Source organism: Cervus canadensis, chromosome 22 (genome assembly GCF_019320065.1).
Source record: "Cervus canadensis isolate Bull #8, Minnesota chromosome 22, ASM1932006v1, whole genome shotgun sequence".
NCBI lineage: Eukaryota > Metazoa > Chordata > Mammalia > Artiodactyla > Cervidae > Cervus > Cervus canadensis.
In genome coordinates, this window is record NC_057407.1 from 47588203 (window position 1) to 47613024 (window position 24822).

The 24822-nt window shown below is 37.8% G+C and overlaps 2 protein-coding genes across 3 annotated transcripts in view; one reads left to right on the forward strand and one right to left on the reverse strand.

Annotated features, from left to right (window-relative positions):
* OXSR1 (oxidative stress responsive kinase 1) overlaps nucleotides 1-24822 on the reverse strand; it is a 106338-nt gene that overhangs the window by 60405 nt on the left and 21111 nt on the right. Inside the window, exons 2-4 of one of the 2 annotated variants that reach the window (XM_043442340.1) lie at nucleotides 21157-21265; nucleotides 18784-18920; nucleotides 13493-13634 (exon numbers count right to left, since the gene is read on the reverse strand). In XM_043442340.1, the coding sequence (XP_043298275.1) occupies nucleotides 13493-13634; nucleotides 18784-18874 (233 nt within the window). In that variant the 5' untranslated portion in view covers nucleotides 18875-18920; nucleotides 21157-21265. The remainder of the gene's footprint in view (nucleotides 1-13492; nucleotides 13635-18783; nucleotides 18921-21156; nucleotides 21266-24822) is intronic. The other variant, XM_043442339.1, reaches the window with a different exon arrangement.
* On the forward strand, nucleotides 7-2419 carry LOC122424501 (outer mitochondrial transmembrane helix translocase-like; the record flags this gene model as incomplete). Its single annotated transcript, XM_043442366.1, has 1 exon — nucleotides 7-2419. A coding segment is annotated over one exon (837 nt), but the record flags the coding sequence as incomplete, so codon positions are not given.

The window sequence follows — 24822 nt, forward strand, 5'->3', positions numbered from 1 at the left end:
GACCCTCTTAACATGCATGTTACTTGGAGTGATATAGCAGGTTTGGATGATGTCATTATAGATCTGAAAGACACAGTCATCTTACCTATCAAAAAGAAGCATTTGTTTGAAAATTCCAGGCTTCTACAGCCTCCAAAGGGTGTGCTTCTCTACGGGCCTCCAGGCTGTGGTAAAACGTTGATTGCCAAGGCCACAGCCAAAGAAGCAGGTTGTCGATTTATCAACCTTCAGCCTTCAACACTGACGGATAAGTGGTATGGAGAGTCTCAGAAACTGGCTGCTGCTGTTTTCTCCCTTGCCATAAAGCTACAGCCGTCCATCATCTTTATAGATGAGATAGACTCTTTTCTACGAAACCGTTCCAGTTCTGACCATGAGGCTACAGCCATGATGAAAGCTCAGTTTATGAGTCTCTGGGATGGATTGGATACTGATCATAGCTGCCAGGTCATAGTGATGGGAGCTACTAATCGTCCTCAAGATTTGGACTCAGCTATAATGAGGAGAATGCCCACGAGATTCCATATCAACCAGCCTGCTCTGAAACAAAGAGAAGCAATCCTGAAACTCATCTTGAAAAATGAAAATGTGGATAGGCATGTGGACCTGCTAGAAGTTGCCCAGGAAACTGATGGGTTTTCAGGCAGTGACCTAAAAGAAATGTGTCGAGATGCTGCCCTCCTCTGTGTCAGAGAATATGTTAATTCTACATCGGAAGAAAGCCATGATGAAGATGAAATTCGACCTGTGCAACAACAGGACCTGCATCGGGCAATTGAAAAGATGAAGAAGTCAAAGGATGCAGCATTTCAGAATGTTTTAACACACGTTTGTTTAGATTAAGAGTAAAGATCGTTTGTACAGTTCAACATGACTAGTTTGGTGTACCCTCTTATCATTAGTGGAAATAACTGAAGGAGGAGTGTTCTTTCAACAGTGAGAGAGTTTTATGTTCATGACACTGGTTTTATACTCTGAATTCTAAGTTATTGAGACATAGTTGTTATATAAATGGTATTACTACTTGTGAAAAATCATGAGGAGGAACAATTTAATCAGCCTGACTGTGGGTGCTTGTGTTTGACCTCTTTAGCCATATGTTGCAGCCTTATAGCGTCTAAGCTGGTCTTAAGGTAACAAATGATTTACTGAGTCATTAGTGAGAATTGGAGATGTGGTTAAGTGCTGGATATGTGATTTCTAGATATGTGAGAGTGTGTGTATGTGTGTGTGCGTGTGTGTGTATATTAAATGTATATATTCACACATTTTATATTGACATTCTGTAGATAGGTTTGAATACAGAAACTTTTTTTTTATCCCAACTACTGAATCAAAAAGTACCAAATAGCATATAGCAAAACTAAGATTAATGGTTGTGTCTAAAAGGTACAATGATTCAGCCATTTCTAGTTGTCACTTATTTCAGGTTTTTTTTTTTTTTTAAGTTGAGTGTTTCTCTGGAGTTGTATAGTTGAAGTCAGTGACATCAGAAACTTAGATGTGGCTCTATTATGGTTGTCGGGATAATTAAATAAAAATGCTTGTTCAGTGATCAGCACTGATCAGTGTTCAGTGAATGGTTATCAGGCAGTTGTGTGATCAACACCAATTTCACCGCTTGCTGCAAGCATGCTGAGTAGAGACGTTTTTTTATTGATACATGTAAAGGTGGGCTGAAAGCCTCACAAAAGAATGGCTTTGAAAACCCTCAGCGCCATTCAGCCCATGTATGTGACTTTTCCTTTCTTTGTTTAATGTAACAGTTCTGTTATAACCATGGGTTATCAATATTTTAAAAATATATGTTCTTTAATTATGTCAAATATAATTTGGTCATCAAAAACGAAATGATAGTTTAAAACTAGCTGTTACTAAATGTGCTAAAAATACCCGTTTTATAATCCTGACTTTTTGTTTTCTTAGCAGATTATAAATTATGCCCTGCTTAGTACAGATACACACATCAGAATCCCCCTATTGTGTCTGTAGTCGTTTGATGCTGTGTGCACAAAAGATGACAGGTTTTGTCCAAAATGTCACTAACCAGAATTCTGTTATAGGCACTTAAAACACAAGCATGAGGAAAATGGCACGGTATGATCTTGAGGTGCCTTCTGAATTTTTGTTTTTATTGTATTTCTTTGAAAACTCTGTTGTTATTTACGAGTTATTCATTAATTTCTTTGATAATAAGTCTCTCACAAGAACCCATTGGATAGTTTGTTCATCATTTGTTCTTTGAATGATGGGTGGGGCAGAGGTTCAAGTTTTGAAAAATTGTGAAGATGATTGAAAAATTGATGCAAAACACAAAATACCAAAAATAAAATATTTCATCCTCATTTTTAAAAACTATTATACTATTATTTTATAAATATGCAATAAAGAGGTCCCTCTTAATTGAGAAAAAAAAAAATCTGTTACATCCATGAAATTTATTAAAGTCAATCAACATGTTATGACTTCAAATGCCCTCTAATACATAATACATACTGCCAGTGAACACTTCAAATAGGACAGTGCATTTTGTATGCCACCATTAGTTACACACACACAGGCATGAACACATCTTTCCATACACACCAAAAGGAGAGCAATGAATTTAGTTTTTTTAAAGGAGAGGAGTAGGACCAGAGTCAAGGAGAACAGTGTTTGACTGTCCTGTGGGAGTGGACTCACCTATTTATTTCATAATTAAAAATAAATATAATTAGACAAACACAAGAGAGCCAGAACTTGAAGCTAGACCGAAAGAAAAGTGAGGCTAGGTCATGGAAGAAGGCCATTATTTGTCAGGAAAAGGAACCAGTGAAAGGACAACACATCATCTCTTCCCTGTCCTTCCCATCTTCTTTTCCCAATCCTTAGATAACCATTCCTTGGTAAATAACGAACAACAGTTTCACAAATGTTATGTAGCAGCATCACCATACCAAGAGTACATAACACTTTTCCTGAATATATACTGAAGCATAAAGAAATCATGTTACTCAGTATTTTTTAATGCTTATAAATGCAAGGAATTTATAAGACTTCTTCCCAGAGGCTGACTTACAGTAAAGGCTGGCTCACTTTGTCCTACAAACTTAAAGTCTACACAATGAACAGGAGAGAACTGAGGATATTTCCTTCCTGTGGTGACAAAGACCATTCAACTAAGCCAACCATGAACCTTCAACTCTTTTTTCTGAATGACATCTAAAACTTAATGGAAAAAAACAACATACAGTTTAGTCACTTCCTCCTCTGTTTTTGCAGCAGGTTACAACATATAGTGTTAGTACAGAAGCTGATCCTCTTACAACTACATGAGAAGTTGCTGAAGAACTCAACGTCAACCATTCTACAGATGTTGATCATTTGAAGGAATTGAAAAGGTGAAAAAGCTTGATAAGCAGGTGCCTTACGAGCTGACCACAAATCAAAAAAATCATCGTTTTGAAGTGTTGTCTTCTCTTACTCTACCCAACAACGAACCATTTCTTGATCAGACTGTGATGTGACAAAAAGTGGGTCTTATACAACAACCACAGCTGATCAGCTCAGTGGTTGGACTGAGGAGAAGCTCCAAATTACTCCCCAAAGCAAAACCTGTAACAAAAAAAGGTCATGGTGGCTGTCTGCTGGTCTGACGCACTACAGCTTTCTGAATCCTGGTGAAATGATTACATTTGAGATGCGCTGAAAAATGCAATGCCTGCAGCCTGCATTGGTCAAAGAGTAGGCCCAATCTGCTCCATGACAATGCCCAATTGCATACTGCACAACCAACACCTCAAAAGTTGAACGAACTGGGCTACGAAGTTTTGCCTTATATGCCATATTCACCTGACCTCTCGCCAACCAACTACTACTTCTTCAAGCATCTTGATAATTTTCTGCAGGGAAAATGCTTCCACAACCAGCAGGAGGCAGAAAATGCTTTCCAAGAGTCCATGGAATCCCAAAGCACAGATTTTTATGTTAAAGGAATAAACAAACTTATTTCTGTTGGCAAAAATGTGTTGATTGTAATGGTTCCTATTTTGATTAATAAAGATGTGGGAGTGAAGTTGTGAAGTTGCTCTGTGGTGTCCGACTCTTTGCGACCCCATAGACTGTAACCCACCAGGCTCCTCTGTCCATGGGATTTTCCAGGCAAGAGTACTAGAGTGGGTTGCCATTTCCTTCTCCAGGGAATTTTCCTGACCCAGGGATCGAAACCGGGTCTCCCGCATTGTAGGCAGACACCTTTACCATCTGAGCCACCAGGGGAGATAGGCATGTGTAGGATGTGTGGGAGCCTAATTACAGTGATTTAAAATTCATGGTCTAAAAAATAAATAAATAAAATTCATGGTCTGAAACCACAATTATATTTGCACCAACCTAATAGTGCATAGAGCACATCTCTCATCTACTCATCAAATAGATTTAAATAACTAAAAAAAAGACAACCTGCTTTACATCAACTTATGGAGATAAATGAATCACTAAATCCATCCATCCATCCAACTAAACACTAAAATAAAACTTGGTTATCTCTGAAGAGATGTGGAGCAGCAAAACAATCAATTCAACTACATACCAAAACAAAATCAATTGTTCCCTCCTGCTATCCCAGCTCCCAACTGCCACCTCTTAACTCTGTTCCAAATATCAGACTTATAAACTAGTATGCTGTAACAAAATAAGACAACTAACTATCCATCTACATAGGAGACCAGTTAAACTACGACATACTGTATAAACAAAATACTACAAATACTAACAAACATATGTGGTAATATGTTTATTTTGGCATAAATCTCTCTCAAAGGAATCACAAGAAAATGGCAAGAAGTAGCTCCTTCTAGAGCAGGATACTAGAAGTTCAGTGGAGGAAGGAGACTCTTTTTTAAAATGCTTTATTTTTTAGAACAATTTTAGATTTACATAAAAATTGAGAAGATGGTGCAGAGGAGCTCCCATATAGCTGTCAGCTAGTTTCCCCTATTATTAACACTGCGCATTAGTATGGTTCTTTTGCCACATTAGTCAATCAGTACTGATGCGCTGCTGTTAATAGGATGTCCTTCTAATGGAATTTGTATGATGTTTTCCTCGTGATTAGATTGATATTAAGAGTTTGGGGAAGGAAAACCAGTGAAGTGTCATTTTCATCACATTGTGTCTAGAGTACATAGCATTACCATGAGTTAGCACCACTGATCCTGAGAAGGCCTGCTTTTTAATGCTTTACCATTATGTACCATTTGAACTTTTAAGCCACACATTGGCATTGTTACTGTTGTTCAGTCACCTAGTCATGTCTGACTCTTTGCAGCCCCATGAACTGCAGCACGCCAGGCTTCCCTGTCCATCACCAACTCCTGGAGCTTGCTCAAACTCATGTCCCTTGAGTCAGTGATGCCATCCAACCATCTCACCCTCTGTCATTCCCTTCAATCTTCCCCAGCATCAGGGTCTCTTCCAATGAGTCGGCTCTTCCCATCAGGTGGTCAAAGTATTGAAGCTTCAGCATCAGTCCTTGCAGTGAATATTCAGGGTTGATCTCCTTTACGATTGACAGGTTTGATTTCTGTGCAGTCCAAAAGACTCTCAAGAGTCTTCTCCAGCACCACAATTCGAAAGCATAAATTCTTTGGTGCTCAACCTTCCTTATGGTGCCTCTCACATCCATATATGACTACTGGAAAAACCATAGGTTTGACTATACAGACCTTTATCAGCAATGTCTCTGCTTTTTATTTTTAATACATTGTCTAGTTTGTCAAAACTTTTCTTCCAAGGAGCAAGTGTCTTTTAATTTCGTGGCTGTAGTCACCATTTACAGAGATTTTGGAGCCCGAGAAAATAAAATCTGTCACTGTTTCCACTTTTCCCCTTCTATTTCCCATAAAGTGATGGGATTAAATGCCATATCTTAGTTTTCTGAATGTTGAGTTTTAAGCCAGCTTTTTCACTCTCCTCTTTCACTTTTGTCAAGATGTTCTTCAGTTCCTCTTCACTTTCTGTCAACAGGGTGGCGTCATTTGCATTTTTGAGGTTACTGATATTTCTCTCAGCAATCTTGATTCCAGCTTGTGATTCATCCAGCCCCAAATTTTGCATGACATACTCTGCATATACATTAAATAAGCAGAGCAACAATATATACAGCCTTGATGTACTCCTTTCTCAATTCTGAACCAGTCTGTTGTTCAATGTCTGGTTCTGTTACTTCTTGCCTTGCATACAGGTTTCTCAGGAGACAGGTAAGGTGGTCTGATATTCCCATCTCTTTAAGAAATTTCCATAGTTTGTTGTGATCCAGACAGTGAAAGGTTTTAGTGCAGTCGATGAAGCAGAAGTGGATGTTTTGGAATTCCCTTGCTTTTACTGAGATCCAAAGGAAGCTGGCAATTTGATCTCTGGTTCCTCTGCCTTTTCTAAATCCAGAAAATCATTTTCTAAACCGTTCATCTGTAAGTTCTCGGTTCATGTACTGCTGAAGCGTAGTTTGAAGGATTTTGAGCATTACTTTGCTAGTATGTGAAATGAGCACAATTGTACAGTAGTTTGAACATTCTTTAACATTGCCTTTCTTCGGGATTGGAATGAAAACTGACATTTTCCAGTCCTGTGGCCATTGCTAAGTTTACCAAATTTGCTGACATACTGAGTGCAGCACTTTCACAGCATCATCTTTTAGGATTTGAAACGGTTCAACTGGAATTCCATCACCTCCACAGGCTTTGCTCTTAGTAATGCTTCCTAAAGCCCATTTGACTTCACATTCCAGAATGTTCTGGCTCTAGGTGAGTGATCACACAATCCTGGTTATCCTGGTCATTAAGACCTTTTCTGTATAGTTCTTCTGTGTAGTCTTGCCACCTCTTCTTAATCGCCTCTGCTTCTGTTAGGTCCTTACCATTCCTGTCCTTTATTGTGCCCATCTTTGCATGAACTGTTCCTTCGGTTTCTCTAATTTTCTTGAAGAGATCTCTAGTCTTTCCCATTATACGGTTTTCCTCTATTTCTTTCACTGTTCATTTAAGAAGGCTTTCTTATCTCTCCTTGCTATTTTCTGGGACTCTGCATTCAGTTGGGTATAACTTTCCCTTTCTCCTTTGCTCTCTGCTTCTCTTCTTTTCTCAACTATTTGTAAGGCCTCCTCAGACAACAATTTTGCCTTTCTTTTTCTTACAAATGGTTTTGGTCACCACTTTCTGTACAGTGTTATGAACCTCTGTCCACAGTTCTTCAGGCGCTCTGTCTACCAGATCTATCTATTCATCAGCTCCACTGTATAATGGTAAGGGATTTGATTCAGGTCATACCTGAATGGCCTAGTGGTTTTCCCTACTTTCTTAAATTTAAGTCTGAATTTTGCAATAGGGAGCTCATGATCTGAGCCATGGTCAGCTCCAAGTCTTGTTTTTGCTGACTGCATACAGCTTCTTCATCTTCAGTTGCAAGGAATATAATCAATCTGATTTGGTGTTGACCATCTGGTGACGTCCATGTGTAGAGTCATCTCTTGTGTTGTTGTAAGAGGGTATTTGCTATGACCAGTGTATTCTCTTGGCAAAACTATTAGCCTTTGCCCTGCTTTATTTTGTATTCCCAAGCCAAACTTGCCTGTTACTCCAGGTTACTCCAGAAGTTATTTCTTAATTTCCTACTCTTGCATTCCAGTCCCCTATGATGAAAAGGACATCTTTTTTTGGTGTTAGTTCTAGAAGGTCTTCATAGAACCATTCAACTTTATCTTCTTCAGCATTAGTGGTTGGGGCATAGAGTTGGATTACCATGATACTGAATGGTTTGTCTTGGAAAGGAACCGAGGTCATCCTGTCGCTTTTGAGATTGCACCTAACTACTGCATTTCGAACTCTTTTGTTGACTATCATGGCTACTCCATTTCTTCTAAGGGATTCTTGCCCACCATAGTAGATATAATGGTTATCTGAGTTAAATATTGGTGTTACCCATTCAAAAACTATTTTCTGAGCTTCTGTCTTTTTAAAAAGCATTTACTTATTTTGTTGTGTTAGGTCTTGGTGTGGCAGGCAGATCTTTCACTGTGACACAAGCATGCTCTAGTCGTGGAACACGGGCTCCAGAGCACACATGTGGACTCAGCAGTTGTGGTGCATGGGCTTCGTTGCTCTGAGGCATGTGGGAGCTTAGTTCTCTGACCAAGGACTGAACTTGAGTCCCTGCATTGCAAGGCAGATTTTTAATCACTGGACCACCAGAACAGTCCCTAAGCTTTTGTCTTAAGTGAAGAAACGGCAATCTCTTGTCAGCAGAACCTATACTTTGGATGACTACTTTTTCTGATCAATTAAGATAATAAATTTATGTTTCCCTCGTCAGACCAAAAATTGCAATCTATAGAACAGCTTCCAAGAGTAAAACCAGAGGAATACCATGAAGCTAAACGGCTCACTGGATAATTAAACACCAGTCTGTCCTCACACACAACAGGACAAATTGAACTTTGAGGGAAAAGATTTGTAACTAAATATCTGGAAATCAATATAATAGTCCTTTTTTTTTTTTAAACCTCATCTCAAAGAATATCAAGCAACCCACCAGCCCCCAGTTATATCCTCCAACCACTCTTAAATAGCAAGAACAGTAAGTTGTTTTTCACAAATTGATGCCATTTCTCACATATCACTATTACACCAAAGTTGCAAATTCCTTTTAAAATTAAACTTAAAATTAAAAGTACAGAACAAGTTTCTCCCCATTACATTTTCATAACTCAACAAACAGCATGCCATGTGCTACGTGCTAAGTCACTTCAGTCATGTCTGACCCTTTGTGACCCTGTGGACTGGAGCCCACCAGGCTCCTTTGCCCATGAGATTCTCCAAGCAAGAATACTGGAGTGTGTTGCCATTTCCTCCTCCAGTGGATCGCCCCAACCCAGGGATTGAACCCGTGTCTCTTACATCTGCGGCACTGGCAGGCTGCACTGGCAGGCTGGTTCTTCACCACTAATGCCACCTGGGAAGCCCAATAATAGGCGCAGTTCAAGAGAAGAAATGAATCATAACAAAGCTGAAAAATACACTACATTTATGCATCTTAAACTGACTAAACATCTACCATTTCTGTTAAAGCTAACCCCTTTAAATAGGAAAAAATATTTGGGTACATAGATACAGAGAGAAAAGTGTAACTCTAATTTAGAGACCTGTTCACTCTAGTAGAAACCTCTAAAGCCTCGGGGGTCAAGGAGAAAACACAGTAGAGACAGAGTAAAATTATTTGACCTAATCCACCAGACTGATACAAATCTATCTGAAATAACAATTGGACTCTAAAGATATGGGAAGTAACAAAATCTACTGAAAACATCGATGCCTGCTTCCCAGGAAAACAACTTCCTCCCAACTTTCTCCTACTGAAGTCTCAGTGCAGCTCAGCTCAAGTGTAAGTAGGGTTTTTAGCCTTGGCTGCATACAAGGATCTCTGGGGAAACTTTCAAAAGTTCCAATGCCAAGGTCTTATCACAAATCACTTAAATGAATTTCTGGCAGTGAATCTAGTAATCAGTACTTAGTAAACTTTCCCAGGTTATTCCAATATGAAGCCAATGTTGAGGACCTCTGATTTAATGTATAAGAGAATTTCTATTGCAACAACATGGCAAACAGATTTTCATCACTTACTACACAGGCCTTGGCCCTAAGACACACCATTCCTCTGTGCCAAACACAAAGAAAAATGCTGGATAAATTAGGGGAGAATACTGTCAGATAACTCAATATGAAATAAAAAACGGAAATCTTCAAGTTTCAGAAATGAAAAGGACAAGAGTAGAGCCGTCAGCCTTGGAGGGCTTCCCAGGTGGTGCAGTGGTAAAAAGTCTGCCAGCCAAGGCAGGAGATACAAGAGACAGGTATGATCCTTGGGTCGGGAAGATCACCTGGAGAAGGAAATGGCAACCCCTCCAATGTTCTTGCCTAGGAAATCCCATGGACACAGGAGTGTGGCGGGCTATAGTTCATAGGGTAGCAAAAGAATTGGATACGACTTAGCAACTAAAAAGCAACAACACTGAGATGATCAAGATTTTATCATTCATTGTGTTAAAGCGGTATACTATACTCATTGACTTGAATATGCTGGACCATCCCTGCATCTTTAGAATGAAGCCCACTTAATCATGGTGCATGATCCTTTTAATGTATTGCTGATTTTGGTTTGCTAATGTTTTGTTGAGGACCTTTGCATATAGGTTTACCTTGTAATTTTCTTATAGAGTCTTCGTCTGGCTTTGCTATGGTGGCCTTGTAAAATGAGTTTGTAATGTTTCCTTCTCTTCTAGTTTTTGAAGAATGTGAGAAGGATTATATAAGTTCCTGTTTAAATGTCTGGTAAAATTCACCAGTGAAATTATTGGTCCTTGACGTTTGTTAGGAAGTTTTTGATTACTGCTTTGATCTCCTTAGTAGTAACTGGCCTGTTTAGATTTTCTGTTTCTTCATGATTCAGTCTTGGTAGATTCTATCTTTCTAGGAATTTACCCATTTCTTCTAGGTGCTACCATTTGTTGGTGTATACCTGTTCATAGTAGTCTCTTAACGATCTCATATTTTTGTGGTGTCAGCGGCAATGTTTCCTCTTTCACTTCTGAATTGGAGTCCTCTCTTTCTCTTGGTGAGTCTAGCTAACAATCTATTTGTCTTTTTAAGAAACCAGGTCTTAGTTTCACTGATCTTTTCAACTGTCTTTTTAGTCTGTTATTTCATATATTTTCACTCTTGATGTTTTTATTTAATTTCCTTCTGCTAACTCTGGGCTTAGTCTGTTCTTTTTGTAGTTCCTTTAAAGTAAGTGATTTTAAAGATATATATCTATATATATATTTAGGTATATACATATCTCTTGTGTTCTTCCATTCTTTCTGCCTTCTTTGATTTTAATTGAGCATTTTATGTAATTCTATTTTTCTCTCCTCTCTTGGCATATTCTTTTTTTTCCTTTTTTAGTGGTTTTCCCTAGAGTCTGCTCTATACATTTACAATGAATTCAAGCCCACTTTCACATAGTACTATACCACTTCCCTGAGTTTTCTTTTAATCTCATATATCCTGGAATGGGTATTATAGTCTTGCAACCCAGAACTGTCAACAAGTACAGATTAAAAAAAAAAAAAAAAAAAAGCTCTAAACCTGCTCTCTGTGGCCAAAGAGGCACCAAACCTAGCAGGGACCTCATCCCTGATTACATAGCTGGACTATAGAGTCGCAGGCTGACCAATTAGGTCAGAACCAGAGGTGCCAATGAAGATCAGACAGGAAACTTCACTCATTGTCCAATCTACATCTAGTGTAGACAGGTCCATGCTGCCTATACCAGCACCACTGACAGGCCCAGCCAATACCTCCCATTCTTCCACCCAGCAGCTGAGAGTGACCCAGGTCTGGTATCTTTTGCTCCTCCACACAGTGGCAATAGATGACCGAGACCCAATGTCTCCCAACTCCTCACCCAGTAGCAAAAGGTGACCTAGAAAATGTGCCTTTCAAGTCCACAGGCAATACCAGAGAATGAACGGAAGCCCAACTAGCATCAGGTGGCAGCCCACAAGATGAGCCCAAGGAAGTGTTCACAGACTCACAGGCACAGCCACTCTCTCCCACCTTCCACCTAGCAGCAGCAGGCCTGGGCAAGTGCACTCTACTCCCATGGGTGGCATCAGCAGGAATCGAGAAGAGAGCCTCTAGTGCTACATACACAAAACAAACCAGAACACCACTGCGAGGGCTCTCAAAATCAGGGAAACTGCCTGTTAAAATATATTACTTAATATATCATTATCTCAATAGGATCAAAAGTCTTCTAACATAATATCCAAAATATCCATGATACAATTTTTAAAAAGTATTCAACATACCAAGAACCAGAAAAAATTCATAAGAAAAGACTAGATCTAAGGGACTTTCCTGACAGTTCAGCGGTTAGGACTCTGTGCTCCGAATGCAAGGGGCACAGGTTCAATCCCTGGCGGGGAACTAAGCCCCTGCATGCCACATGTCATGGCCAAAAAGAAACAGGAACAGAAAGACTGATATCAACATGAAGAAGAATCAGATGTTGGAACCATTTCACAAAAATTTTAAACCAGCCATCATAAAAATGCTTCTAACATGCAATTTGAAATTCTCAAATGAAAAACAGAAAATCTCAGCAAAAAAATAAAAAATGTAAAAAGAACCAAATAAAAATTATATAACTGAAAACCCACACTAACAGAAATAAAAGCTCCAGGAATGGGTTCCAGAGTAGAATGGAGAGGACAGAGGATAGAATCAGCACACTTGAAAGCAAATCAAGAACATTTACTCAATTTGAACACAGAAAAAAATAGGCTGAAAACCAAGCCAGAAGGATTATGGTACAATATAGGTTCAACAACAAAAGATCTAACATTTCCACCATTAGAGTCCCAGAAAAAAAGGAAGGAAAATAGCTTACAAAGGTATTCACAGACATAATGGCTGAAAACTTCCCCAAATTGGTGAGGACAAAAACCTAGATTGAAGAAATTTGGGAACCTCAAACTAGACAGACCTAAAGAAATCCACACTAAGACACATCATAATTAAACTTCTGAAAACCAAAGATAAAGAAAGCTTTTTTTTTTTCGCTAGGCCGTGCAGCATGGGGGGATCTTAGCTGCCAAACTAGATACTGAACCTGTGCCTTCTGCATTGAGAGCACAGTCTTAAACCACTGAACCACCAGGAAGCCCCACAAAGAAATAATCTTGAAAATAGCCAGAGAAAAGCAACATATTTGTACCAATTCACATGACAGATTTCTCATCTGCAACCATGATGGCCAGAATTAAGTAACATATCTTTCAAGTGCTAAAAGAAAAGAAATGTAAACTACAAATTCTTATATCCAGGGAAACTATCCTCAAGAAATGATGGGGAAATAAATATATCTTCAAATGAAGGAAAACCAAATCCAAGGACTAAACAAATTTGTACTAACAGAATCTATCACCATTTGTACAGATAATTCTTGTTATCCGTACACAGGGACTGAACAGATATAAAGAGCCAGAAATACTTGAGCCATGAAATGCTACATGGCTCTTCAAATGTTATTTTATTTAAAAAAATAACAATGTTTAATTTTAAAAGTTATTTTACAAAAGCTTTTAATAATTTCAAAAAACACCCAATATATAAAACAAATTAGAAAGGAATATTCCAAACTGTTATCAGTTGATTAAGGCAATTGACTCCTGGTAGGAAATTAGGAATTTATTTTTGGAGTTTCCAATTTGACTAGAGCATTTGTTATTTTTTAAATGTTTACTAGCTGTGTAACCACAGTGTATTGGAACTAATAATATAATACCAAGAGCCCTGCTAACACTCAGAGATTATGAGTAACTGTGCCAAAGAACAAGGAATAGCCTCAATGAAACGAAACACTACTAACTACTGCTGCACTTATCCAAAAGAGAGGAGTGCTATCTTTTACATACCTGTGAATTTGTCCGTTTTTATGCAGGTATTCCAAACCCTCCAGCACTTCTTTGAGTATTGTAGCAATAGTAGCTTCATCCAGGACTCCATTTTTATGTTCCCCCTTTGCCACAATGTGTTTAATAATATCTAGAACAGAACCTGAAAAGAGAAGAAACAGTTTTCCATAATTTTTTAACTCATTCAATATAATTCAGAGCCATTTAAAAATCAAAACACATGTAAATCTTCTCACAAACTTAGCTGTGTAGGAAAGGAAGGAAAAAATAGCAATATAAAGAAATATAAAAGTTTAAAATTAATAATATATTAATTCTACTCTAAAACAGAAAGCAACCTGCTAATATCCAAATAGAAGTGTTACACCAGCATCTTCTTGAGACATCTAATGAGAATTTGAAAAAGGTAATACAGGATTTTTAAAATCACCTCTGAAGAATCCCTAGGTAAACCACATCCGTCAATAACACTCTAGCAAAAGATCTAACAAACCAATTTAGGTTTCTAACATCAGATTAGCGTATGCAACATTGTTTAAATAAAGATATAAAACACAACTGAAATGCAGGTCAAATATCACATGTGTATGCAAACTAATTTAAAGGTTAAAATTATATTTCAGGTTAATAAGTAATAGAAATAAAACAGGTAAGGCAAAAAAAATGCAAGGAATTAAAGTGGCAGTTCTCTTTAAATAAAAGCTTAGATGTATTATCAATCTCATTCTTCCCAGGATGGGAAATGATACTCCTACTAAAAATCAGAGGGAGGGAAAACACATCAACATAATAATTAAGGGCTTCCCTGGTGACTCAGCTGGTAAAGAATCTGCCTGCAACGTGGGAGACCTAGGTTCGATCCCTGGGTTGAGAAGATTCCCTGCGGGAGGGCATGGCAACCCACTCCAGTATTCTTGCCTGGAAAATCCCCATGGACAGAGGAATCTGGCAGGCTACAGTCCTTAGCATCGCAGAGTCAGACAGGACTGAGCGACTAAGCACATAATAATTAGAATCACAGAATGTTATCTACCATAAAAAAAAAAAAAGCTTGCTAGAGATCAGTAGGATTTCTGGCAGTACAATGGCCCATAAAGATCAGAGAACCAAAACAAAATAATCTCCAATATTAAAAAGTGTGCCAAGGAGTCTGGAATATAACATAAAGTACACTGAAAAGACTGAATGTCCACTTCTTGGCAAATGGTTCTATTGAAAACTTGCCCTGGTGGGTGTTTTTTATTGCACACACTTAAAAAGAAAAAAATGTATTTCCAATAGAGGGAAAGAAGTGGTCTAGATGGAATCCTTGAAAACATGAGAGAACTGAACACATTTACTTCAGCTCCCACTGGAAATCCACTAACTTGAAAAGCCTGATAAAAAGGGCATAAATGCAGAATAAAAAAGAAAACAAGATAACGGAAGAGATACATCATTAATTTTCTGAAAGAGAGAAAGCAGAAAAAGTAACTTTGAGTATGCAGAGGGGTAAAACTGGAAACTTCAGTGCCTGCAGAGGAGGTGTATCAGTTAGGAAAACATAGATCCCTTCCCTTGAGTTCCAGAAAGGCTCAGAACACAAACACCTTAGACCACATAGAAGGATGTGAGGAGGTTCTGATGGAAAGGTCTGAACATAGGAAAACTGGTTGAAAGCTCATATAAAGCAGAATAAGATTCCCAGATCCCACCCTCCCCATCCTAGAAAGCAAGGCAACTACCACGCCCCACCTCTAGCAGGAGACAGGCTGTTTTTTCTCTGTAAACAAATGATGGGAGACTTCAGATTCTTGGTAACTTTTTAAAGATTTTCTCCCTGTTTATTTCTGGGATTCACAAGACTATGATCCACAAAGAGGGGAACTAAGGAACAAGTTTTGTTCTGTTTAGTTTAACCAATCACACATTGACCCCCAGAGCAAAGTGACTATACCAACTGGCCAGGTATTTCATTCTTCTGAGAAATCCAGGCCACATTAAGAACTGTTCAGTAAGAAAACATATATATAAATACCAACTGAGTTAAATGTCTGTAATGTAAAGAATATCTAAAATAAGGAATGCAAAGGGAAAAACTCCTACTAGGAATTAAAATCACAATTTTTTCATTCAATAGTTAAGTCATATTATATGAGATCTAGAACGAGATGCCACAGAGTATGTGTCCAGATCCACAGAGCGTGACTGCTAACTTTCAGGGACCTTCTAGTCTGGTAGATCAAAGAAATGGGGCAACAAAGACCCTAGGGCACATCAAAGTCACCAGATATGCATTTTAAATGAGTCTGAAGCAGGAACTCCTTTTCAAAAATCTTAGATTTCTATTAATTTCACATCACCCAGTGATTAATAGGGAAATTAAAGCAACGCACATTCCCAGATTATGCCCAGAATGGATATACCAAACAAGGCTATATAAGAAGCCCCTTCTTCCCTGGGATAACTTGTCTTTTCAGTTTTAGTTTCCCAACAATATGATTTTTATAGGTGAGGGATGATCATGCCACTAAGATCTACATCCTTAACTGACAAATATTGGTCCTGGAAGGTTCCCCCTTCTTTCCAATACGATTTCCTCAGCATCTTTCAGCATCTTACACAATGCCTACGATCCTCCCTCTTGAAATATAGAAATTATATATAATTCTTCATATAAACTAAGAGAAAGATGAAGGTATAAGCAAAAGAAAACTAACACTGGATGATTCAAATTAATATTTAAAGAAAAGGAACAATGAAGAAAGCCTATATCAGCATATAGAATACTATGTCTTTGGGCATAATCTGGAAGAAGTGTTCTATAGGGATAATCTGTTCTCAACCTTTAATACATTAAGAAATTACTTAGCAAACTAGCTAAAAATGCTGATCGTATAGATTGCCATTCAAGAGATCTGATGTAGGGCCCAAGAAGTTGCACTTTAACAACCTAGACTGTCCACTGAAACCCAAGAATTTTTTAAAGTAAAAGCAAGTAAATTAAATAATGTAAAACAAGAGGGATTTGGTACAAATTTTTTAATAAAGCAAAAAATTAAACTGTAGATCATCTACTCCCCAAACTATCTCACGTCTGCCTTCAAAGTCTATGGCACGGAACATTTAAAAAAAAGTGAAAAATTTTTACTGTCCAAGAAAATCATTACTAAACATTAAAATGATATTGAAAAAGTGGTGAAGCAGTTGCTAGTTCAAGACATTTGTTAAATCTGACAATTATAGCTCAATCAAATTAATCACTCAGTCAACATGTTTATTTCCTCAGTTTATTTTTATGGAAAAACACTCTAAGTCCGAAATTAATTCACCCATTTTAGTTACCAGTATTTTTACCAAGTTTTAATCAATCTTTAGCCACTGGGTGCTGCTTATGTCTTCCTAAGCCATATAAGTTTTAAAAGGAGCCAAAATTTGCTTGCTCTGAGTATTCCATTTCCGATCAGCAGACATACCCTCACTGTTGCTTGACCATCCAAAATTGGTCACTCACAATACCATGTATTTTTTAACCTGGGTCATGCTCAGGGTCAAAGAAGTCCCATACTTTTTCTCTCTCAGAAGATGACAAAGATGAGAGCATCCTTAAATCACAAAGTAATTCACTAAGACAGTGAATTTAAATTAGATTTCTGCATTTCTATAGTTCCTCCCTTTAAAGCCTACAGATTCTTCTTTATCTTTTCCTTTCAGAAGCTTTCTTAATTACTTTGATTTCTAAAAATCTTATATTGCAGTTTGGTGCTAATAAAAGGTAGAAATAGCTATTTAGATAGAAAGTGGTTGTAATTTCTAAAGATTAACCTTCTATACTAATAAATTTCAACATTCAACATGAGTTCCAACTATTTAATTAATAAAAGATAAGAATATCATAGGTATAAGAAAGCATTACAAAATAATTATAATAGGCACATTTCAACTTATTTTAACCATGATGTCCTCCTGGTCCATGGGCTTAAGAGTGCCAGTTGCAGTTCCATTTTAAAATTTAATTAGATTATTAAATTCTATATCAGTACAATGCTGCTAAATCAAAAATATGCATTTTAAACACTTTGGTTGGAAAAGTTAGTGTGAAAGGAAAAGTTAATATGAAAGAATGTAGCCTATACATATTTGTGTTAACTCTGGCTGTTTACATTTTTAAATTATTCAGATAGAGCCCCTGCTTCTCAATGGTCCCCACCTCTCACTCTCTCTGCTCTAGCTGTGATTTCCTTATCAGATCCCAAGACACACCACTCTCCTCCATCTTGCCTCCACTCACCCCCAGTACAGCGTTCCCTCTATCTGGGTCTTTCTCCCATTTTTCCCCTGATACCACCTCCACATCCATGTCACCCGGCTAATTATTACCTATTCTTCGAGTCTTCTGAAAAACATCACCTCCTGAAGGTGGTCTCTATCCCATCACAGCCATTCTCCCTCAATAGTTAGGTTCTCCTGATACTTGTTCCCATGATACCTGATACTTCTTCATGGCACTCTACACACTTATAATTATTTAATTACAACTTTTTCTTATAAGACCCATAAGAGCAAGGAACTGACTGACTGATTCACCAATGTATTGGTAATCAATAAGTATTTGATGAAAGGCATTTTAACTGTGCTATCTTGACAGTTCCCTCCTATTTAAAAAAAGTTTTTTTTGTCGTGCTTAGTTCTATTTTTTGTTTTCTACATATTGCTTAATGTATCTCTTCAGTTTAAATGTGTTCACTTTAAAACTACAAAAGATTACACTTTCCTAAAAAAGATGCAAAATTTTTAATATTTTTAAAGTAAACATTTAGATGTAAGATTATGTTGACTCATAAAATTAAAAGTAATTTTTAAAAGAATTAATGCTTGGAACATATTTGAAATTGCTTGGAACATATTTGAAAATTATTGTCCAGGAAATTTGCTGAGTGCTATGCTGGAAAAACTGGGCACCATCCCAGGAAACTTAAGACCTGGAAGAACAGAAAGGTACATTTCAAAGACATCCCACCCAGCTACATATATCACATCGTGCCTTGTGATCAGGACATATACTCACTGAGAGAGGAATGGGAATTCTTTAAAAACAAACCAAAAAAAAATTTTTAAGGCATTCTGCTTATAAGAAGCAGAAAGGAGGGACTGGCATACAGCTATGGATGAGAGAATCAATCAGACAATTTATTCCTATTCATCAGAGGACTTTTTAGCAAAACATTAAAAACTCTGTATTACACATTTTGCAAATTACATATAAAGAAAATTATGCTATAGGTGATCAATAATGAAAGACACAGTATTACCTAATATTCCCATATCTGTCCATACTGAAAGAACCATGCTTGACCACCATCTTGAAAGGTGGTTGGTGTTAGCAAGGCTTCCAACCATCATATGAACAGGGCCTTTAACAAAGCAATCCAGTTTCTCCAGTGTGTCACTAATGGGATTGAAAGAAAAAGGTGATTCTGGCTACACTGAAAAGCATCAAATAACAAGGGATCATTATTATCAATGACTAAAATTTCTTGTGCACCTACTACATGTCAGCACAGCGGTGGATGCTTTACACAGTCATCTCACTCACTCCTCCCCAAAACCCTGAAACGTAGGAAAGGCATCCCCATTTAACAGACAAGTAAATAGGTTCAAAGAGTTTGCCTAGGGGCATAACCACCAAGTAGAAAATCTAGAATTTAATTCTAAAGCCTACAGACTTTTCTTTAAAGCTTCTCTGGGGCAGTAAGGTGTTCAATGAGTAATGGTATTAAAATAACAAACATGGATTCTCTTTCCTGTAATCCTACACTACAATCGAAAATGGAAAATAATGCTCCCATGTTAAATATGTATGCAAACAAGCAGCAAAGTGATGGGAAAGTTGGGCAGCTCCATCACTCACTTGTCCTATCTCGCCACATCATTCAAATCCATGATGTAGCAAAATGTCCAATTTATTACATGGCATGGACTTCTGGGTAACCATAACAAAATTTTCAATCTATACATACTAAGGGTCCACTGTTTGCAATTAGCAATACTTACATTTTATTCTAAGGACTAAAGCAGAAATAATTGTATACACAATAGTGCAGGATACAGTACATAATTATGTTAATATGGGGGACCAAGATTTTCTGTGTGAGAGAAAAGAGATTCGAGTATAATTTTTAAAGTTTTAAAGGTCTGTAATGTTAAATCTGAATTGCAAATATTAATGTCAAATTATGATTTAATATTCTGTATTTCCAAGCTCTTCCGAACAGAAGCAGGGACAAAACAGTAGCAGTACTCAGATATCCAAGTTCTGCTTTCTGAATACCACTCCCCATAAAAAGGATCAGGGCTCCTTAGAATACTGGCTGATTCTGAGAAAAGCAACACAAATGCGAACCATTTATACTGAACCAAAAATCAAGGTTATCAAAGATTGATGGATCATGTCAAAAGGACACCACAGTACATTTGAAGAGACTTCCACTAACAAAATTTTGAATAACCTGAGCATCAAAAAAAAAGAGTGTAACCAATTGAAAGGCACTGAATATATGAAAAAAAAACCCTTGAGTTTATATAGTAATACTTCAAAAAAGAAAGCATCACTCAATGGGAAAAAAGAAAAAAAATCACTGGCAGTGATTATTAAACTAATTCTTTACTGTGAAAATTGGTCCTTAAAAAAACTCATTTATCCTGTCTAAAGTGACTGCCCGCAATGCCGGAGACCCAGGTTCAATCCCTGGGTTGGGAAGATCCCCTGAAGAAGGAAATGGCAACCCACTCCAGTATTCTTGCCTGGAAAATCCCATGGACAGAGGACCCTAGTAGACTACAGTCCATGGGGTCGCAAAGAGTCAGACATGACACAACTGAGCGACTTCACTTTCTTAAGTAGGAACTACAGTATAGAATAATCAAAAAGTCCCATTTAATATGGGAAAGTTCCTTTCCAGCAAAGAATGCCACTTTATAAATGTTAATTAAAAAAAAGAAAAAATTATCATTCTGCAACCTCTGACAAAATAATTGATTCAAACAAGGACTGTTAATGGATATTAGAAATCATGAGATCAAAGACTTGGGGAACTGGATACTCACAGTGCCAAAGCATCATCCCAAAGACTACTTGCTAGCCGCAAGGGAAATAAAGCCAGCTCTCCCATGGAGAGACCTGGCTGTCATAATCTTCAGCAATCAAAATCAACATCACTATTAAAGATACAACCGGACAGCAAATACTACTTCTTGATGTGATGCAATATGAAGTACACAGCACCACCTACAAAATACTCTGTCCAAATAACCCTTTAGGTCTAATTTTTAATTTGTAGGAAACAGAGGAATATAAATCAAGTTAAACATCACCAGGAAGAAATAACCAGATAAATCCAGAATGTGGAACATCCTACAAGATAGACCCTTCAAACCAGACCTTTCATAAGTTTGTGAAATGGAAGAAAGGAAGTAGGAGGGAACCATCCTAGATTAAGAGAAATTGAAGAAGCATGACAACCAAATGCAACATGTAAAACCTGTCTTACCTTGTACACTAGTATTGTTAGATACTGTAACCCCAGTATCTCCTCAAATGCATGTCCATGAAAGCCAAACCAAAGAAAACATTTGTATTTACTTTCCAAACCATGAAAGTTGGCATTTCATTGTACTCTACTCACCTCCACTTAACAGCTTCATGACTAGCCACAGCTCATCTTTTACCACAAAAGATGTGTAGTAAGACACAATATTAGGATGATGGCACTGACTCATGGCTTGAATTTCTTTCTACAAAGAAGAGAAAACATGGTAATTCATTATATGCAAGCCTAAAACAACACTAGAATTTACTGAATCCAGATTTGGGAATTCCAAAGACTATGTCACAACCTTTTTAGGATTTTCGTGGTTCTGATCTCTTCAAGAATGGTTAAAACCAAAAAACCACTTTGTTTCCCTCAGCCCATTCTGATTCCTACTCCTTTCACTCATTAAACCAGTAATCTCTGAAACCAGAAATGTACTATTTATCACACCTTGGCACAGTACCACAGAGGCCTCCACTGGGACACATTTTTTACTTCAAGGTGTCCCTGAAGAAATCTTGGGAAATCAGGTTTTACAGTCACAGAGAATAAAAAAAAACTAATAAACAGAGAGTGGTTTTTTTGTTTGGCACTATTTTCCCCAAAATAGCTTCATCTCATTTTTGTGAAATGATTAACAGTTCTCACTTTAAAGAGGCCATAAACTAAATCAAAAGTAGAAACCTGAGCCTAAAGTCTAAGCTTACACTATTCTCAGTTAATGAATTTAAACTGGATTTGGTGTGATAAGATGCCTTATAGAAGTCCTGTGGTGCTTATCTTTCCTGTGTGCTTATCTTTCATCATTCCCACTGCCTTCACTGAAACTACCCTCAACACACCCCAGTCCTACGATAATAACTTCAAGAGAGCCATGTTGCTTCTAATCATGATTCAGCCTTAATAACTTCAAGATCCAGCCATAATATAACTTCAAGTGAGCCACGCTGCTTCTAATTATGCACATTTAACCCTATTGTTCCCTCTGCCTAAAGTACACTTCCCTCATTTTCATCCAGCTAAAAAGACCAAATCACCCTGCCAATCTCAGCCAAAATACCACTTCCACCCAGCTTCCCAGCTTCAGTGACATGTCCCTTCTCTTGGCTTCTAAGCTCCATGCACATCTTACATTATATCACATATGTATGGATAGAAAATTGGATGCTTATTTGCCTGTCCTCCCCTGTGAAACTGAGAACTTCACCCAAGCAAGTACTTAAAAGTGGATTCCTACACATGGTGGAAATTATCATACCATACTGTAGTTGCCTGTTTATTTTTCTGCATCCCTCACAAAACTGTAAGCTCAATGAGAGATCAGACTCTGTATTACTAGCACGTATCATTGTGCTTGGCACACAGTCTACCCTCAGTAAGTATTTGCTGAATGAATGAAATCCTACAGCGCTTTATACAGCTTTTTACTTATTGATGTACTTGCCCTATACCCTTGGTATTTGTTCAGTAAGATCAACTGTGTAAAAGTTGCTCCAAATCCCTGATTCATAAGAAGTGTTCAACGAAAGGTATTCCTTTCTCTTCTCATCTTCCCTACTCGAATGTAAGTTCTTTTATGGCAAGGACTTCGTTGTGTACATTTTTGCTACCCACTAAGTTACTAGCACAATCTTCTGTACTAAAAGCTAAGTAAATACAAAGGATAAGGAAGAGGAACTAAAGTAATAAACACCTGCCTATTGGCACAGTTATATAGGACTTGAATAGATAAGATATGTACACATAAGAGGGAATGTACAGGACAGCATATACATGCCAAATAAGGTAAATGTTACCAGAATTCCAGATGAAAGAACAGTTAAGGCAAGAAGTCTTCACAGAGTGGGCGGGAACTATGTTTGTGTTTTACAAGATGTGGGATACTATAGCAGTACAAGGTACAAAGCACATAAAATTACAGAAAAGAAGAAATGGATGAAATATGCAAGACAGATTTTAGACACAGGAGTAAACCTGTCTAAACACAGGTCATGCTTTCAACAGAAGTTTACCAAGTGCCTACCTTATGCCAGGTGCAGTACTAGTATAATGATGAACCTTCATGAAACTTACGGTCTGGTGAAGAAGTTAGACAAATACTAATTTACAATACATATGAATAAGCTCTGATAGGAGAAGTACTAAATACTATATGATTTCACTGAAGAGGTGAATTATCCAAAATTAGGAGTGACAATCGGGGAAAGATTCCTACAAAAAGTTTTACTACACTGACATTACAAACCTGTTGTGTGCTTAAGCGTTCAGTTGTGTCCAATTCTTTGTGACCCCATGGACCAAAGCCCACCAGGCTCCTCTGTCCATGTATTTCCCAGGGAAGAATACTTGAGTGGGCTGCCATTTCCTACTCCAGGGGATCTGAACAACTCAGGGATGGAACCCACCTCTTCTGCACTGCAGGAGGATTCTTCACCACTGAGCCATAGGAAAGGTCAACATTAAAATAGGAAAGATAAATATGTTTTTATGGGTTTTCATTGTTTAATTACCTGGGACCATATCATAAGACCCAGGTAATTGTAACTGTGTTCAAGAATTTAGGATTCAACACATACCCCAATGTTTACTGTAGCACTATTTATAGTAGCCGGGACATAGAAGCAACATAGATGTCCACTGACAGATGAATAGATAAAGAAATTGTGGTAGGCCTTCCCTGGTGGTCCAGTTGTTAAGAACTTGCCTTCCAATGCAGGGGACATGAGTTCGATCCCTGGTCAGGGAACTAAGATGCCACATGCCACAGGGTAATTAAGCCTGCATGCTGCAACGAAGATCCCATGTGCCTCATTCTGACTCAGATTTCACAGCAGCTTCCTCAACACTCATAAGTGCTTCTACTCCTAGTCATGAAAATGCCTTCCTGACAGTCCTATATGTCTGGAGTACCAGATCTTTGTCTGGAATTTTTAGTGCTCCACCTCAGACTTTCGAAAGCCATGTTTTACTGACCATTGTTCACTCCTTTTTAAAACTCATTCATCTTGATTTCTATTCTTTGCCCTCTGGCTTTCTTTTTTCATTTTTTAAAATTTATTTATTTCTTAATTGAAGGTAATTACTTTACAGAATTTTGTTGCTTTCTGTCAGATATGAACAAGAATCAGTCATAGGTATACGTATGTCCCCTGCCTCTTGAACCTCCCTCCCCATCCCACCCCTCTAGATTGTTACAGAGCCCATCTGAGTTCCCCGAGTCACCCAGCAAATTCCCATTGGCTATCTATTTTACCTACAGCATTGTAAGTTTTCATGTTACTCTCTCCATACATCTCACCCTCTCCATCTCCCCAACCCCCCACCACGTCTTTAAGTCTGTTCTCTAGGTCTGTTTCTCCACTGCTGCCCTGCAAATAAATTCTTCAGTGCCATCTTTCTAGAATCCATATATATGTGTTAATACATGATATTTATCTTTCTCTGACTTACTTCACACTGTATAACAGGCTCTAGGTTCGTCCACCTCATTAGAACTGACTCAAATGCATTCCTTTTCATGGCTGAGTAATATTCCATTGTATATATGTACCACAGCTTCTTTGTCCATTCATCTGTTGATGAACACTAGGTTGCATCCATGTTCTAACTACTATAAATAGTGTTGCAATCCCCCTGGTTTTCTAATTACTCCAACATAGTTGATCTTCCTTCACTTCACATTACTGAGTCACTCCACAAGTAATGTTAATTTATTCATTCATTCATTCAGAGTGAACAGTCTCTGCCATCAACAAGTGC